Here is an 18,503-nt window from a genome sequence, read left to right on the forward strand (position 1 = left end):
CAGCAGCGGTGAGCGCTGGCGTGCCCGAGCCGGCAAAGAAGAGAGCTGTAGGCAAGTCTGCAGTCGTGAGAGCGGAGGAGAGTGCCGCGGCCGATTCTGCAGCAAAGACTCTAGTACAGTCTGTCTCATCTCGTAAGGAGATGCCAATTATCCTAGCCGCTAAAGCCTTCTCAGATTATTTGTCTAGTCTTGTCCGGATCCTAGAAGTCCCCGTCAGTCCTGTCTTGTCCCCAGACCCTGTCCCCAGAAGTCCCGAGTGTCCAGCCGTTGTCTCCCCGTGTCCTGTTGTCCCCCCGAGCCCAGTAGATGTTGTCTCCCCGTGCCCAGCTGATGTTGTCATGTGTCCCGTTGATGTAGCCCCGTGTCCCGTGAACGTTGCCCCGTGTCCCGTAGATGTCCCGTGTCCTGTTGTCTCCCCGTGTCCAGCTGTCGTCTCCCCGTGTCCCGTAAGTGTTGCCCCGCGTCCCGTTAGTGTTACCCCGCGACCCGTGTCTGCTCCCGTCATGTCCTCTCTCAGTTGTCCAGAGACCTCTTCCCACCCCTCACCACCTAGACCTGCCTGGACCCCTCGTCGTCAGCCTTCGGCCCGCCCTCCTAAGACTCCTGCCCCACCCACCCACCCTGGTCTGTCCCCCATGAACTTTGTGGTCCCGCCTCCTCCCCTTCCCTGTTTTTTTTTTATTTATTTGTCACCCTAACCCTGCCATTGTGTACTCATGTTTGCCTTTGTTGTTATTTGTCATGTCTTGTTTGTTTGTGTCTGTGTCCCAGTCTGTCATGTCAGTCATGTCCCGTGTTTGATGTTCCCTTGAGGAGCATCTGGAAGCCGCTCCTTAAGGGAGGGGTTCTGTCATGATTCTGCCCTCGTGTCCTTGATTTTTCCCTAGCCTTGAGGCAGGATCATGACAGACCCATGTTTTGTGTACAAGCACATGGCCTTGTCTTTGGGCCATGTTCTTGTGTTGTCTCGTTCCCTTGCCCCGCCCCCCTTGTTAACCTAGTCGTGTCGTGATTGCTATCTGTGCCACCTGTCGTGTCTTAATTGTTCCCCTATTTAGATCTCCTAGTGTGCTCTGTCTTGCGTCGGTTCATTGTTCCTCACCTGTGATTATACCCTGGTAACCCCTTTGAGAGATTGTGTCCTGTATAACCGTGAGTGTTTATTTGTAGTTAGTGTTCTCTAGTTTTGAGTCTTTGTTTATCTTGTCTAATCAGTCCTGTTTAGTTATTTTTGTATCTGCCCTAGTCCTTGTTTTCCCCCTCGTGGGTTTTTGTTTTCCCCTTTTTGTATTAATAAATCCTGTGTGTAACCCGATCCCTGTCTGCACTTGAGTTCCTCCCTTACCAAAACCCTGACAGATCCGAACTCCCTCAACTGTGTAAGCTGCCTTTTAGTTTTGTGTTAAAAGGGCAGAAAACTCATTTTATCAGAGTTTTGCTATTTTCAGTCTAACTATTGAATGCAACATCTAGGAAGAAGATACAGAGGCTGAATTTCGAGATGATTAGATGTGGCAAGGCCAAAAAAGGACTTTTAGTGGGATAATTGTAATGTCGTGGGAAATCTCTAAGATGTGCTGAGGTACATCTGCAGAGCAGGGGTGAAGATGAGGATGGTCCCAAGCACAGATACTGCCAGAAAGACCCAGAGGAAGATCCGGTCCAACACCTGAGCCACAAATTTCCAGTCCTGAACAACCTGAGAGGAAAACAAACCAAATCTAAATTAAGTACATACTGTCAATGAATTGCTCTTTTACCTTAAAGGGATAGTTCACCCAAAAATGCAAATTTGATGTTTATCTTCTTACCCCAGGGCATTCAAGATGTATCTGATTTTGTTTCTTCATAGAACACAAACAAAGAGTTTTAACTCAAACCTTTGCAGTCTGTCAGTCATATAATGGAGGTGAATGGGAATCACTTCTTTGAGAGTAAAAAAAAAAACATACACAACAAAACCAAATTAAATAATCTCTCAAGGTGGACCATTGACACTCCTAGCTGAGATTGTAGCTACAGTATCGATGGTTGACTGGTCCATAAGTCTGCATTCCACCGTGAAGCAAGAAGTGTCAAGTGTTGGCTGTTGAGAACATGCTCAGGACAGTTCGGACATTGCGGTGAAAATCAGAGGTAAAAAATGATATAAATACTGTTTGGTTTCTTGCACCGACCAATCGTTTAGTGTCTTTACGCATCAATGTATCATCACGAGCCGCAGGGTTTAATTTGGTTTTGTTTGTGTATGTCACTATTTTTGTGAACTATTTCTTTAATAACAAAGCAGTTTTCAAAGACTACAGTACCTCCAACACTGAATTGTCCCAATAAGCATATTGGGGCTTTCACACAGAATATACATTTCCCTTAATTTGTGCTATTTCTTAATTGCACAGTTGTGTCTTTGACCACTTTTAAATCTGACAAATAAAATAAAAACATTATTTAAAACAGTTTAATTCAATTTATGTTTAAAAAATTTAATGTAAGATAATACATTTATCAAACATTATTAAATGCAGCATTTACACTGTTGGCCTTCTTTTTACTTTCGTAAAATGCTTTTTTTCCCCTCTTTATTTGTCAGTCAATTTGAACCAATCACGTGGCAACAGCCAGTAAGCTTTCTGAATTTTAAGACACAGACCCTAAAACCATATATTTTTTTTTAAATAGGTGTTGTAGTTTAGACAAAATCTTGCTGATACAGATGCATTTATGTAGTTACATTTAAAACTAAGTTCATAAACTACGGCTTAACATCTCCAACATTTGCCACTGAAGATGGCTATCGTGTCAAAGCGTTGTGTCTTAGGGATGGCCACTTTTGAAACACACTGCTTCTGCAGTCTGTTTATATTTTCTATCAAATTATGAATTAAGTCACTTGACTTAGGCAAATGAGTTAATACACTACACCAACTCAAACACTACAAATTATTAAAAATACTTTATGCAGACACATATTATTAAATGGTATTCGATTATTTGCAGATTTCATTGAAATCTTCCGAAGACATTCACTAATTGACTGAAGTCGTGGATTTGTGATGTCTTTATTAGCTTTTTAAAATCTCATTCTGACGACGCCCATTAACTGCAATCCATTGGTGACCAAGTGATTTAAGAAACAAACTCATCAACTACTTGCATGACCTGAGGGTTAGTTCACTTTCAGCACATTATAATTTTTAGGTTAACCATTCCTTTAATAGATTACAGTTTAAAGAAAACGGGAAAAAAAGGCTAAACACCTCTCTGATGAAGTGTTCCTTTTTTATGTGTTTGGAAATGTAGTGCACTGAGTAAGTGGCTTTCTCCAACAGAGCAATCCAGGCATGGCTCTCATCTTCTTTTAACCCCCCTCGTCCTCCTCCGGCACTCTTCTGTTGCCCTCTTTTCATCCCTGTTTTTGGCTCTGGGCTCCGCAGCTCGATGTCTGGGTACTGATAACGATCAGTGTGTCCCCTCATGCAGAGCAGTCTAGGTAATCTCTGGAGGAAAAGACTTTTAACCCACGGTGCCATGGGATGGTATGTGGCAGAAGAACGATGATGGACGTTAATGACAAAGACAGTTACAATGATCGAGAACGTGACAAAGATCATGATAAAAAGCAGGTACTCTCCTATCAGAGGAATGACTTTAGAGGAAGATGGAATGATCTCTTCAATGACGAGAAGAAACACAGTGAGAGACACAAGGACGGAGGTGGAGAGGGAAAGCTTTTCTCCTTCATCCGAGGGGAGGTAGAAGACCAGCACGGTGAGAAACGACAGACCGAGACATGGGATGATGAGAAAAAGTGTGTAAAAGAGAGGAAGACGTTTGAGAATGAATGAATATGTGACGTAAGGATAGGAGTAAATGCCGTCACGCCGACTGCCTCTCTGGCCGGTAGCGTTGAGTATTTCCCATTCCCCATTGTCAAAGAAGTCTTTACGGTCTACGTATGCGTCCACCAGGGTCAGGTCCACCATTGTGCCATCATATGTCCACGACCCAAACTTCATCGAGCAGTTCTGTCTGTCGAATGGGAAAAAGGTGACATCCATGGTACAAGAGGATTTATAGCTGGCAGGAGGAGTCCACATGATGGTACCATTAAACCTTACAATGGCTTTGGTCATTAGAGAACCCTCAAATCGGCCATCAGCGCTATAAGAGAAAGGGAGAATTGATATTAACAACTACATTTTTCATTTTTTAAAGAAAATCTAAGCATGAATACCCATGCAAATGTCACAAGGTTCTAGGTGCTTGACAGGACATTGCTAAGGTGTTGTGAGTGACTGTTACATTGCCACTCTAACTGTTTCTGGGTGTCTCAGATGTGTTATTTAACCCTACTAAGTAGATTAGAGATTGTAAACAAGATCTTATGTGTGGGTTTTGCAGTTGAAAAAAAACTATAACTATTTTTTATTATTCAATTTCTGCTCAACTTACACTTCTCAGGCTCATTTGAACTGTAAAAAAATTCTAGATTATCTATACAAATTTCAGACTTTAATTCAAATATTTCCTCACACAGTGGTTCCCAACCTTTTGTCCTTGAAGCCCCTCCCCTCCTGAAGATATTAGCATATCTGAGATGCTTCAAACATTCCTCTCCCCTAAACACACAGTTATTTCATCAATTGAAAATATAATAATAGCAACACATAGGTGTAATTAAACATGAAACATTATACAATTTTATTGTAATATTATAATTTAATCATAAATTAAATGCCCTGTTTTTTATTATTATTATTTTGGATATTAGTAAAGTTTGTTTCATTAATATTTGCTCTCTTGCTACAGTTTAGTCATGTCTGTTTATTATATTGTGATTCTGAGGGGTTTGTTTTGAAAATACTACCTCCAACCCAAAGCACAATAACTGTGGTAGCTGTTTTATTAGACAAGTTTGCTGGCAACCTTTATCTGGAGCTTTAATAAAGTGAACACAGATGTATGAGGGAAGAGTTCAGAAGAGAGTGAAAGGAGTGCAGCAGTTATTGTTAATACTGTCTGGTCATGAGTTATTTAATAAAGTACATCTTGTAACTAGGTTATTATTTTTCTCTCGTCTGGTGGAAACTGAGACACCACAGTTGCTGCAGAGCTCTTCATATTCACTATACATGCTCACATCTTTTGTGTCATAAAAATATGATTAACGAACTGACAGACACTGCACTGAATCAAAGAAAGTGATTTTCAGCTGTTTCTGATCAGTGGCCAGGCATTTTTTGTGTGTGTGTGTGCTTAAAATACAGTCTAAATTTGTCTGTATTTTATACATGACACAATGCAGATATTTGGGAGACTAAATAAACCTAGTTTGTTATCTCTGGCTTTCAGAACAAGCACACAAAAATACAATCAAATTACAATTACACATTATTCATTAACATGTGCACCTGTATGACACTGACATGGTTAAGAAATCCTACATAGTATTACTTCTCATAGAGGACGATGTCTGGTAGCCAAATCGTTTCTGAGGGCACTCTGATGGATGTGATTCCACCATAATCTTCTGGATTCCACCGCAGTTTATAGTCTGTCCACTCCTACAGGAAAGAGACCAACAAAGTATCAGTATTTTGAGAAACACTTAAACAAATTAAAGCTAGATTTATTTGAGTTACCTGCCACAACCAGACATTTGTAGTCATTAGTTGATTCTTTTCATCCTGAAAAGAAAATAAAGAAAATGCACAATGAAGAGTGATAAATATCCATAGTTGCAAAATAATCTTAGTACCTTACATGAGCTTAACATGTTTTGAATGAGCCCAAATGCAATATTTCTCTAAATATTTCTCACCACTGACCTACTTGAGTCATACAGATGATTGACTCAGCTGTGCTATTTATACACACAGCTTAAAAGATAGTATCTTATGTCTTTTGTTTCATTTAAATTCAGACTCTGAATAGAAACCAATATACTGAGACTCATCTGTTAAATAAGAATGGTGTGAAAATAAATTGTTCCCCACAGTGTTCAGTGTTCACCACCCAGAAAATGTACACTGTCAAGTTGTGACAAGTTGAGCACAGAATACCATGTAGTGTTGATTACAAGATATGACCATCAGGTGGCTCTGCAGGACTATCACATACAGTATAAGATGTGTCGGAATCCCAAAAACACCTGGGTCGCTTCCTCACTGTCCCAACTAAACATACTTCAAAGAGGCTTCTAACAAAGCACCATATTGTCAAATTTATAATCTTGGTAATGTCTAAAGTGAGCTTGGAAAGGAAAATTTTCAACACCCAGCACTTTTATTTTAAAGAAGAAAAAAAAAATAAAAAAATGACAAAAAAATCATCTTCACTCAATGATTGTATTTACATCAGCAAACATAAACTCTACCATGTAGTTGAAACCAGCAGCATGAAACTCATTCAGTAATAATGACAAAAGCAAATTAGTTATATTATAATAATTTTGATTGCTAATGGTACAATCTGCAAATTTTATGCACTTTTAATAATGATAACATTACTCCATCCACATCATGTTGTAATTGCATTTTAATTTTCAAACTTAAGTGGGAACTTCCCAGTAGGACTTGAATACAGCAACATTATTAGAAATATGTTCCTGTGGAATTAGTTAGTGAAATTAGAGTTCATTATACTTTCATTACAATCACTACAGTTAAGTTGAAAACATTTAGCAACTTTCAGAACTTATAAACTCCCTCCCCAGTCTAAAAATACCTAATCTAATGAAATAAAGTTCTTAAAAAGCATACAATCTTAAATCTTACAACTTTTGTTTATTATTATTATTTCTAAGCAACAAATATATGCATTTTAAATAGAGTGCCAAGAACAGTGTTTGCCTTTCTGTGGTTCCTGTGTAAAGGTAATTAAGATTTTATATTCAAATACTTTCACTTACATTCATACAGTCAGACATAATTACACACTTCCACGCACATTATTGCATGATGATATATGGACTGCATAAATCAGGTTGCAGGTCTGACTCAGACTGTGATTTGATTTAACTTGAGCAACTGGCACTAACTTAAAGAGATCACACAGAAGTGAAAATTCTGTGATTATTTTTGCTTGTTATTCCAATCTTGTGTCCTATTCAAAGAAATATTGGAAGAATCTTTATCCAGCTCTAACCATACAGTGACAGCTCATAACGACCAGCGGGCTTCCTCTCACAGCATTTTACACCAGTGGTTCTTTTTTTTAGGGCTTGCCCATTATCCAATTCTCTTTCTACTCCCTATCAAATAAAATAGGCTAATTGTCATCCTGACTTTACCATCTGCTTATTCAACATAGTAAAATTAATGAATAATGAATGTAAGGATATATCCACACAAACCACCTATATGTTTGAAAGAGAAACAAAGTAGGTTTTCAATGGCTAATCACATAAATAATGACATAATTATAATAAAATAATATTTCTGACAGAATTATTTGCTACCACCCAGAAATAGGGTTTAAAGAATAATGTTCTATGGCAAAAAAAAAAAAAAATTGCAATTCTTAACTTACACTCCGAGGGCTTGGAACCAGAGGGGCATAAGTGGCATTTGACAAACTTTACAGGAGAGCCAAAACAAAATTTTGACCACACTTCAATCAACTGTATTTATTAACCTATAACCACAACATTGCAACCACATACATACTTATACGAGTAAGTTCTTAAGTGAATATATTATGGAATATTAACACAATGAACATATTATAAAACCTTGCAAAATCTTGAAAATATAGCAAGTACATCAAATACGCCTTTTTGGCACCAAACATTTGCAATTCTTCTAAAGAAAAATAGGGCGTATCTGCTGATCAATGCAGAAATGATTGGTAAAAACATTGGTTAAAAACAATCTAACTTCATAACTTTTCATTTTATTTAAAATACTGTATACATAGTCATTTAATTTCATCATTTCAAACTGTTTAACATTTAATTTCTAACCGTTTAATTTCAGTTCTCATTTCTGAGTTCACATTCATGTCAAACAGTTTAACCTTTAATTTCAAACAGTTTAATTTCTAATTTTATTCATGAATTCACATTAATGCATTTAATTTCAAACAGTTTAACATTTAATTTAACGTTTAATTTCTCTTGTTTATTACACATTTCACTTTTAGTTCACTTTAGTTGAACTAAAAAGTTCACTCACTGCCCACTGTCAGAGTGTTATAGGTATGGCAGACCGTGCAAATTTCTCTGACACATCTAGGGTCTTCAAAAAAAAGTCATTGCATACCCTAATCTGTCTTCTCTCTGAGGTTAAATAATACTCAAATGTATGATTTCTTCTTGAGATTGTTTCCCTGTTTATTTTCTCTCTTTTGACAACATGATTGACAATAAAGTCTTTCTCCTTCTCTGCATCTCCCATCTCCCAAGAATATTCAAATATTTTTCCCTCACTTCCTCAGGGAAGTTTTCATTGCATTTGTAGCAACAGGAGGCAAAGTGCTTCTCCCTCATCCTCCTTCTTGGGACCTGAATGTCATGTGAATTCATGTAGCTTTGGCCAGAATTTCTTAACCTCTTGGGTTTGTTCTTTTTCTCGTTGTCAACATTTCTCTGTCATTTTCTCCCTCTTTGTGTGTTGGCATCCTCCTCCTTTCCATTTTCTGCCTCTCCCTCCTGAACAACTTCAAGCACAATAACTGTCTCACTCCCTATAGCTTCTTCTGTCTCAGTGTGTCCCTCATCAATTGCATGTTCTTTCGCCCTGTCTGTCTCTCTCCCTCCATCTTGTGCTGTTTCTATGTGCGTGTCTCTCTTCCAATCTCCTCATCTCTCTTCCTCATCTCATGTGGTTGTGTCCCTAAACGATTAATCATTAATATTTACCATTATCCTATATTGGTAGTACTGTCTATAAAATATGATATATATATATATATATATATATATATATATATATATATATATATATATATATATATATATATATATATATATATAGGCCTACTGAGCCTGGGCCTGCAACAGATTCTTGATAACAGATAACATACCATTATCCTACATGAACTGAATGATTAAGGGTTAAATTAGGTTATGCTTAATGTTCAAAAAGTGCAAGTCAGAACTAACTTTCTCCATCATGTGCTGTCTCCATGTTTCCCTTAAGCCGATCTCTCTCCCTCACCTCATTCGGCTCTGTCCCTTTATGATTTACATACAGTATGTATTAATATCCTACATGAATTCCCTGAATCTATTAGTTAAGGCTTAGAGTTAAGTTGACTGTGAATGTTTAAAAGAATATTCGGTAACACTTTATAATAACTGCACACTATTAATCATTAATAGTGATTAATGACAAGGCATAACTAGTACAAGGCATAACTAGTCCTCACTTTAGATGAGCTCACAAAAATAGTTGACCACTACTAAATGCTTTATAACTACCTGAATTAAACCTTACAGTAGAAATACATAATAAATCATTATTAACACACCAAGCAACTATTACTATATGTCTGAATAATAATATGTATGAATGTACATTTAAATAGTTTATTAATCATTTACTTACAATTTCTAAGTGATCTTATCTGACAACTAAATAATTGGTGTGTAAATAATGCTACACTTCATTTAGAAATGATAAATTGATCATTAATAAAGTATGAAAATACATTTATTAAACACATTATAGATATGCTTGTAAATCAAGTATAAAGTTTTACCTAATAGTCTATGCCAGAATATTAGGCTACTTTAAATCACAGTTAGCCAGATTAGACCAAGACAAAGGTATTAGCATGCTAGGCTAGAAAGGCTAGACTATCAATGTGAAAGTGAAAAGTGACGTGACATTCAGTCAAGTATGGTGACCCATACTCAGAATTTGTGCTCTGCATTTAACCCATCCGAAGTGCACACACACAGAGCAGTGAACACACACACACACACACTGTGAGCACACACCCGGAGCAGTGTTCATCATTTATGCGGCGCCAGGGGAGCAGTTGGGGGTTCGATGCCTTGCTCAAGGGCACCTTAGTCGTGGTATTGAAGGTGGAGAGAGAACTGTACATGCACTCCCCCCACCCACAATTCCTGCCGGCCAGGGACTCAAACTCACAACCTTTCAATCGCGAGTCTGACTCTCTAACCATTAGGCCACGACTTCCCCCTAAATGCATGCGTTTTACCTCCAACACTCAAGTGAGGAGCAGCATACAAAAACATCTCTTCATCTGTCACTTCTTAACAAGATTCATCCGTTTGCTTCATTATATTCATCAAAATTTGTTCTGCCTCAGAAAGTTCCATGTGTGCAGCATGTGTGTCAGCCATTTTAGCTAGTGCTGTTTAAGGGCACCACCCACTTACGTCCTTCTGGCTCTGAAAAATACTGTAGGCTCTTGTATTGTTTAGAGCTAGAAGGGTGTAAGTGGACATACACCCCTCTGGCTCCAAACAATGCTCAAACTTTTGTGTTAGGTCTTTGTTGTTTTGTTGCTTTATTCAATACAGGTTGCAATTCAATACAGAGCTCATCAAGACCTTTAATTTGATATATAGAACTCATTTTCGCCCAAAATGCCACTTACGCCCCTCTGGTTCCAAGCCCTCGACTCGTAGTTTAGATTAGAAGATTGGGTGGTTATATCTGGTCGGGTGGTTATATAAGGTCTAGCTGCAAAAGTTCAAATATTTCAACACACCAAACATTGAACATTCACAAACACATAGGGTTGGAACGCTACACATTTTACACAAGACACAGGCCACAAGGATCTTGACATACTGGCAATCTATAGAGGAGAGTGAGGCAAGGTGAGACAAAGGGAAGATGTCACAAGGGCAATACCTTACTTTAAGGTTAGTCAGAATCAGAAGTCCAGTAAAAAAATAAAACAATAAGAAAAATGTAAAAAAAATCAGTATGTTGGTTTCAAACACATAATTTTCCAAATCAGTGTTGTGCTTTGTTTACTTAAACCAGCTACCAGCTTCCAAACATACTTACAACAGCATATGTTGTTTTTTTTAACAGATTGTACATCTATAATGTGAATCCCTTAAGTTTCCTGTTTTAAGCTAACAGAAGTGGCACCCGGTGTGGTTTCTGTTTTATTCCTGTATGCTTTAAGGTACATTTCATGGCTTCTGAAGATCAGATGTTGCAATGCAAATGTGTGTTTGTCTCACCACATCCACCAGCTGCGAGATCTTTAGACCGAAACGAACGGTAATCGTGTCATTGGCGTGAAGGACAGGTCTCACCCACTTCTGATAGCCCCGAAAAAGATTCCTCAACAACGTGTCCTCCATCTCAGCTAGTGAGACATACTCTTCAGGAGCTAGAGAAAGAGGGTGAATTAATTTTAGAACAATTAAAAGCAATTAAAATGACACAACAGCCTCAGGTGGCATGTGGTGATAAGGTAAAGCATAATCTAAAGCTTCCATGCTGATTACCAGTATTGTACAGGCCTATACATACACATATCTGTGTGGTTATGTAGGAAGTAGGTTCATGTTGGATTTGCCATCTAGAGAAATCACACATTAAATTCAGAAACACTCTCCCACGAGTGTTAGATGAGCACAGAGTCATGAAGTGACAGCTGGCCCATGTTCCTCAGAGCTCCTTCTGCTGACGCAACCATTGCCATGACATGATGACCTCAGACAAGCGAACTACACAGCATCAGGAGAACAAGATGTGCCCACGACTACACACACACACACACACACACACACACACACACACACACACACACACGCACACACACACACACACACTCTCTCACACACACACACACACTCTAGCATTAATGATTACACTCTCATTCTCTCTCTCCCTCTCTCTCTCTCTCTCTTTCTCTCTCTCACACACACACACACACACACACAAACATATACCCACTAAATGAACCATGGAGTACAGTTTATAGTATAAATGTTTATTACATTTTATTAAAGTTTATTAATAAAAACCTAAGTTAAAACCTAAATATCTTTATTGTTTAAAGTGATAATGTTTTATGTACTTTTTGAAGCTTAAAAATATTGATTACATACTGTCTATTTATATTTAAAAATGTGAGAATTTTAAAAAACTAAATGAATATTACAATGTGTGTTTCAAAGTTTATTTTGGAACAATAAGAGTAAATAATTGCAATTTTAATACTAAAATAAATTAAATTTTAGTATCAACTACCCCTGTAAATAGCATTTTCATAAAGCATTTACAAGCTGCTGTTCTTTATCTTTTGTCCGTATATTTATCTACAAGTGCTTTTCTTTATTATTTCTTTAAAATGAAAAACAATCCAATTTCCCCAAAGAAATGGTACATGCTACACATTACCTTTCTATTTACAAGTAAATAAGGCTAAATGGATATGTAAATGGATATACAGTATAACAACAAATAAAATGGGCATTTACAAAAATAGTCTGTAATAGTTTGGTTGAGATGCAGAATAATAAAGCTTGAATGAAAATGTGTAATTCTCAGCATGATTTTTATATTCAGAGTACTTCCAGAACATTCATGCATTCACTCACTGAGAGTTCTTAATTCCATTATACAGTATAATTTATAATTCTATTTTAGATAATTATGACTAGGATGGTCTCAGTCTTGTATATTCCCGACATGCTAAAATATACATTACCGCAACAGCTAATATACAGTATATTTAATATCATGTATATAATGTAATTGTATATAATTTTACTTTGTATAATATAAATGTAATGTAACGTAGATCTACATGTCAAGGATTTTACAGAATGATCTACTGGAAAGGTAACACAGAATGAATTTTCTTAATAAAATAAAATTTCACAAGCATGTTTATTATGCAGAAAAACACACCAGAGGTCATGCTATATTGTAAATATAAGTGTTATGAATAATTGGCTTTTATGATTATATGAAACCAACTCTCTTTCCATTATTTTACCCTTTCTCTTCTATCTTCCTCCTTGGTTTTGTCTTCCTCCATTTACATATGCCCTTTCCTGATATGCCCTTGCAAGTTTATAAATGCATCAGTTTATAAACGTAGATAGGTTCCATTAGATAAAAATTATGTGCATGCATTTGGGAGTTGGGGTTGTCCATAAATGTGTTTTGTAAGGTTCCCTCCACCAGTAATGGCATAGCAATCTGTGCTCCACCACATTAATGACATTTTTACAGGATGTTACGCCTATCATTGCTGAACGACCGGCATAACTTCCTTCCTCATCACAGTCTGTCGTGCCTTGGCAAAAGATTTCTCAGTCTGTCTGTGGGAAGCTGTTTTTCCAGCTCAGCAGCGCTGTGGGTCTAGCAACAGCAAGTATATGAAATGACATCATAAATAAAGACTGTGCACAGGGCAGGCCATCTCGTCTGGGTTTACGATTCAACCAACCACGGAGTGGACAAGGACGTGTAAATCAAAAGACAAGAAGAGGGAGGAGGGTGAGCAAGAGAGTGTGAATAACAGAGTGTATTTGTATATGCATTCTGAAGTGTGTACAAGCTTTTTTCAAGGTAAAAGTGGGTTAAAGTTTTGTGGGAAAAGGTTTATGCGTGAAGCTGTTGACTCTTCATTCAGTGTGTTAATGAGTTCTTTTCTCTCCTCTATAAAAATGAGATTTCTGTCAATTGCATCAGGATGTTCAAAGCTACTTTAATGTACTCAAGAATACTGCAATTCATAGGACATCCCTACACAAAGAGTGAAAAACCCAGCTATGAATAACCCTCCAGATTCAAGGATATCTGCATTCATCTGTTGCTACACTGAAAACAATGTTATTTACTTCCTACAGTATCAAATAAAAGATCATGAAAACCCTAGTTATTTACATATGGATGGACAAAGTTCAGAGACATGACCTCATTAGTCACTGAACACAAATGTGAACTAATGTCCTCTTGTCTTCCCCTGACAGAAAAACATCTCATCTGGTCTTTTAAGGGTAAAAGGTAGTTTCAGCCAAGATTCAAATAAGCATATTCATGGCATTACAGATATGGTTTCAGTCAAATGATTCTGCTTTGACTTCTTTGGAACCATTTTGTATAGATGGAGCAGGAATGGACATAACACCTGCCATATCGCAATTAAAAATTACTTGATACTATATTTTTTTAGGAATTGTTGTATAAAAATAACATCACACTCACCACCAAGCTGTTACACTATACTGAATATCAGCATGGAATATTATTCAGCATATGACTATGCTGTTATTCAATACAATAAAAGTGGCTATATAGGCCTTGTTTTACAGATACAAATAGAATATAAAATTTCCTTTACAACAGAACTTCAATTCAGTGAATCTATGAATGCCACGTTTGACAGCAATTTCCCCTTGATTAAACAATTTCTCTCATTTCAATGAACAGAGAGAGCAAGAAAAATATGTGAAGCATTTCTCTCCAGAGTGTTGCTGACAGTAAAAGATAAATGAAAATCCAGTCCAGCGGCTTCATTTTTGGATTAAAGCTGCAGATGAAGGCTTTCATTGACTCGACATTGATAAGAACCCCCATATCTTCACTTTTACACTCTGCCAAATCCAAACAAAACACATTTTCTTGCATTAGTGATTCAGTGTGATACTATTAACACATCAAAGTGTGTTGGTGTCTGTTAAAATCTTTTGTTTGTTTGCTTGTTTGTTACAAAGCTGGTCCAAAATGACACCTATTGAAGGGTGGAAAACCAGTAAAAGTGTGTGGTGCTGAACAGGTCACACAAAACATTAACACTCAGAGACCCAGCTGAGGGCGCTAGAAGCAAAGCAATAAGCGTAAATTAAACATGAGTCGAATTTCTTTTGTATCATTCATTTGTTGCAGGGACGAAAGCACAAGATAAAACGTCTAATGATTCTTGAATACACGTGGCTTGATTCTCAACATGTATGACTTCGTCTAAATTAACATTTTAGGTAACATAGCCTATAGACTATTGGAGCCGAAAGCACTTGCATCATTTTAATAACAGACTGTGAAATAAGTAAAACTGTGCAATGAGGTCCTATACTGTATGTAGCCACACACGGAAAAATGCAGGAAAACTTAGATCAGATTAAAGTGCAGTAGGTTACTCACCCTCTATCGTTGCATAGGCTACTGCCATCACGAGCAAAAGACCGGAGATTTGTAACTTCATGCTGTCCTTCCCAGCTCCGGTTCCTTCATTCAATGGAATTATTTCATGCTGTTTGAACAGTGAGTCTCTGTCGCTCAGTAAAAGGGGGTATTCTCTTTTTTATTCATACGACCGTACACCGAGCCGTTTCGTTAAACGATCAGGTGTACTGCAACCTGCTGTGGGATAAATCTATAAATTAAACATGAACGGAGTGGGGTTTTCAGGCTTCTCCGTCCGAGGCGAACTCAAGAGGAAGATGCTTTCGTTGCCCCCGTCGGCGTTAGTATACGTGATGTCGAGAAATATGCCATGCATTCGCCGAGCAGCTGCAGCGGAGTAGGGAGAAAATAAAAAAAGAAAGCTCGAGAGTTAAGAGAAGGGGATAAACAAACCAACGTTCTTCGATACGAAAATATAGGCTACCTTATTTGAAGACTGGCGTGGTTTTGCTTCAGGAGCCAGAGTTTACAACTGACATCAAGTGACGACTTGACACAAGTAATGTGAAAAGGTAATCAAAACTGTCCTTAAAACCGAACACTTTGCCATGTTTTATTAATTTTCCCAAAAATCAGGCCAAGGAATATGAATATATATTGTATGTGTGTGTGTGTGTGTGTGTGTGTGTGTGTGTGTGTGTGTGTGTGTGTGTATTACCCATGAAATAGACTGCAAATGAAAAGAAAAATCAGTATTAATAAAACTCTTTTTTTATTAATATGAATGGATTAATCATCATCCAAGATGTCCATGTCATTTTTTCTTCAGTCAAAAAGAAATGTAATTTTTTGGGAGGAAAACATTCCAGGATTTTTCTCCATATTGTGGTCTTGAATGGGAGCCAAAGGGTCTAAGGAAAATTAGGAAACAAAAAAACAAAAACAAAATTGTAGTTTCATTGCAAATGAGGATTTGTAGTTAAAAATTATATATACTTTTATTTATTTATTTTTAGAAAATAATCAGTTCTTTTTTCGTCTCACCAAATAAGACCCTTATTCTTTGGCTGAAATCATGTAGAAAGACTTTTTCTATTATTTATATTTTATAGACTTTTTTTATTGTGCCCCTCATTCCACCCCATTAGGATGCCATCAATCATATCCCACACCTTCATTAGTGGAGTACAACATGGCTCTGTACTAAGACCAATGTTATTTCATTTATACCCAAGATACTTTGGGTTGCTTTGTACAAAGTGTTACCACAATTTTGTTGAAGGTGCCAATCTTCACCACGGCATTTGCACTGATGGCTTGAGTCCGCCATCGCTGTTTGCAGCTATATTCCTTATTATTAGGGCTTCATTATACATTTACTGTAAACTGTAGTATTGGGTATATATTTGCTGTATATTATTTAACTCACCATGTTGTCAGTAAACTCAGTTCATTACAATAAATTATTATTTAGTTAGATCGCAGAAAATGAGTACTGGTGCATCTCAATAAATCAATAAACTCAAATTGTGAAACTCGTGTATTAAATAAATTAAATGCACACAGACTGAAGTAGTTTAATGTTTAGTTCTTTCAGTTGTGATGATTTTGGCTCACATTTAAAAACAAAACCCACCACTCACAAAATCTTAACAAATTAGAATAATTCATTAGACCAAAAAAAAAAAAAAAAAAAAAGAATTGTTGGCCATCTGGAAATTATGTTCATGTACAGTACATGTACTCAATACTTGATAGGGGCTCCTTTTGGTTTAATTACTGCCTCAATTTGGCGTGGTATGGAGGTGATCAGTTTGTGGCATTCTGCTGAGGTGGTATGGAAGCCCAGGTTTCTTTGACAGTGGCCTTCACCTCATCTCATTTTTTTGGTCTCTTTTTTCTAATTTTCCTCTTGACAATACCCCATAGATTCTCTGTGGGGTTCAGGTGTGGTGGATTTGCTGGCCAGTCAAGCACACCAACACCATGGTCATTTAACCAACTTTTGGTGCTCTTGGAAGTGTGGACAGGTGTTAATTCCTGCTGGAAAATGAAATCAGTATCTTCAAAAAGCTGGTCAGCAGAAAGAAGCATGAAGTGCTCCAAAATTTGTTGGTAAATGGGTGCTGTGACTTTGGTTTGCATAAAACACAATGGACCAACACCAGCAGATGACATTGCAACCTAAATCATCACAGACTGTGAAAACTTAACACTGGACTTCAAGCAATTTGGGCTATGAGCTTCTCCGCCCTTCCTCCAGACTGTAGGATCTCAGTTTCTGAATGAAATACAAAACTTGCTCTCATCTGAAAAGAGGGCTTTGGACCACTGGACAAGAGTCCAGTTCTTCTTCTCCTTAGCCCAGGTAAGATGCCTCTGACATTGTCTGTGGTTCAGCAAATTTCTTGACACATCTGTGTGTGGTGGATCTTGATGCCTTGACCCAAGTCTCTATCCAATCCTTGTGAAGTTCACTCAAATTCTTGAATCGATTTCGCTTGACAATCCCCATGAGGCTGCGGTTCTCTCGGCTGGTTGTGCATCTTTTTCTTCCACTCAACTCCCTGTTAACATGCTTGGATACAGCACTCTGTGAACAGCCAGCTTCTTTGGCAATGAATGTTTGTGGCTTACCCTCCTTGTGAAGGGTGTCAATGATTGTCTTCTGGACAACTGTCAGATCAGCAGTCTTCCCCATGATTGTGTAGCCAAACTGAGAGACCATTTTGAAGGCTCAGGAAACCTTTTCAAGTGTTTTGAGTTGATTAGCTGATTGGCATGTCACCATATTCTAATTTGTTGAGATTGTGTATTAATGTGTTTTTGTTAAATGTGAGCCAAAATCATCACAATTAAAAGAACCAAAGACTTAAACTGCTTCAGTCTGTGTGCATTGAATTGATTTAATACTCAAGTTTCACAATTTGAGTTGAATTACTGAAATAAATTAACTTTTCCACAACATTCTAATTTATTGAGATGCTCCTGTATGTCTGAAAAATAACATCTGACTAAAAATAGCAATAGGAAATGACAAAAAATTACAGTAATTCTTTAAGAATAATTATTTCTTTTATATCTGCCATCAAGTTTAGATTTTCCCTCATGAACCGATTAGGTCAGTACTTGAAGCTAATGCAAACAGAATACTGTGATTATGTTAATGTAATCATGCTCATAATTAGAAAAACCCTACCCGTATTAAAATATGCAGAGTAATGACAAAGTCTGCACATGCTAGTGCTGCAGATGGAAGGCATGTGATGTTCATCTACAGCTTTGAAAATATGCTGGGATATAAAAAGCCAGATATTATGTTAAAAAAAATGTAAAGCTCTTCTTTCATTGATACATAGGCATTTTTTTTTACCATTCCTAAATTTAGAAACAGGGCCCAGTCATGATTTATATTATCATTAACAT

General features: G+C 37.3%; 1 protein-coding gene across 1 annotated transcript; it reads right to left on the reverse strand.

Moving 5' to 3' along the window:
- Positions 1 to 1,292: 1,292 nt before the first annotated feature.
- chrnb3a (cholinergic receptor nicotinic beta 3 subunit a) lies at positions 1,293 to 15,707 on the reverse strand. Its single transcript, XM_026204051.1, has 6 exons — positions 15,096 to 15,707; positions 11,174 to 11,325; positions 5,643 to 5,687; positions 5,455 to 5,564; positions 3,258 to 4,161; positions 1,293 to 1,699 (listed from the first exon to the last, which is right to left on the reverse strand). The coding sequence occupies exons 1-6, from the start codon at positions 15,154 to 15,156 to the stop codon at positions 1,568 to 1,570; spliced, it is 1,404 nt and encodes a 467-aa protein (XP_026059836.1). The 5' UTR covers positions 15,157 to 15,707; the 3' UTR covers positions 1,293 to 1,567.
- Positions 15,708 to 18,503: the final 2,796 nt, after the last annotated feature.

Source organism: Carassius auratus, chromosome 26, assembly GCF_003368295.1.
Source record: "Carassius auratus strain Wakin chromosome 26, ASM336829v1, whole genome shotgun sequence".
Lineage (NCBI taxonomy): Eukaryota > Metazoa > Chordata > Actinopteri > Cypriniformes > Cyprinidae > Carassius > Carassius auratus.

What these genes read in the sequence shown, in the direction of transcription:
- chrnb3a (XM_026204051.1), bottom strand. Translation starts at nt 15,156, where the DNA reads ATGAAGTTACAAATCTCCGGTCTTTTGCTCGTGATGGCAGTAGCCTAT. An exon ending in TCTCGCAGCTGGTGGATGTG is followed by an intron (nt 5,688 to 11,173) that starts GTGAGACAAACA and finishes TTTTCTTTTCAG; the next exon opens with GATGAAAAGAATCAACTAAT. An exon ending in CAAATGTCTGGTTGTGGCAG is followed by an intron (nt 5,565 to 5,642) that starts GTAACTCAAATA and finishes TCTTTCCTGTAG; the next exon opens with GAGTGGACAGACTATAAACT.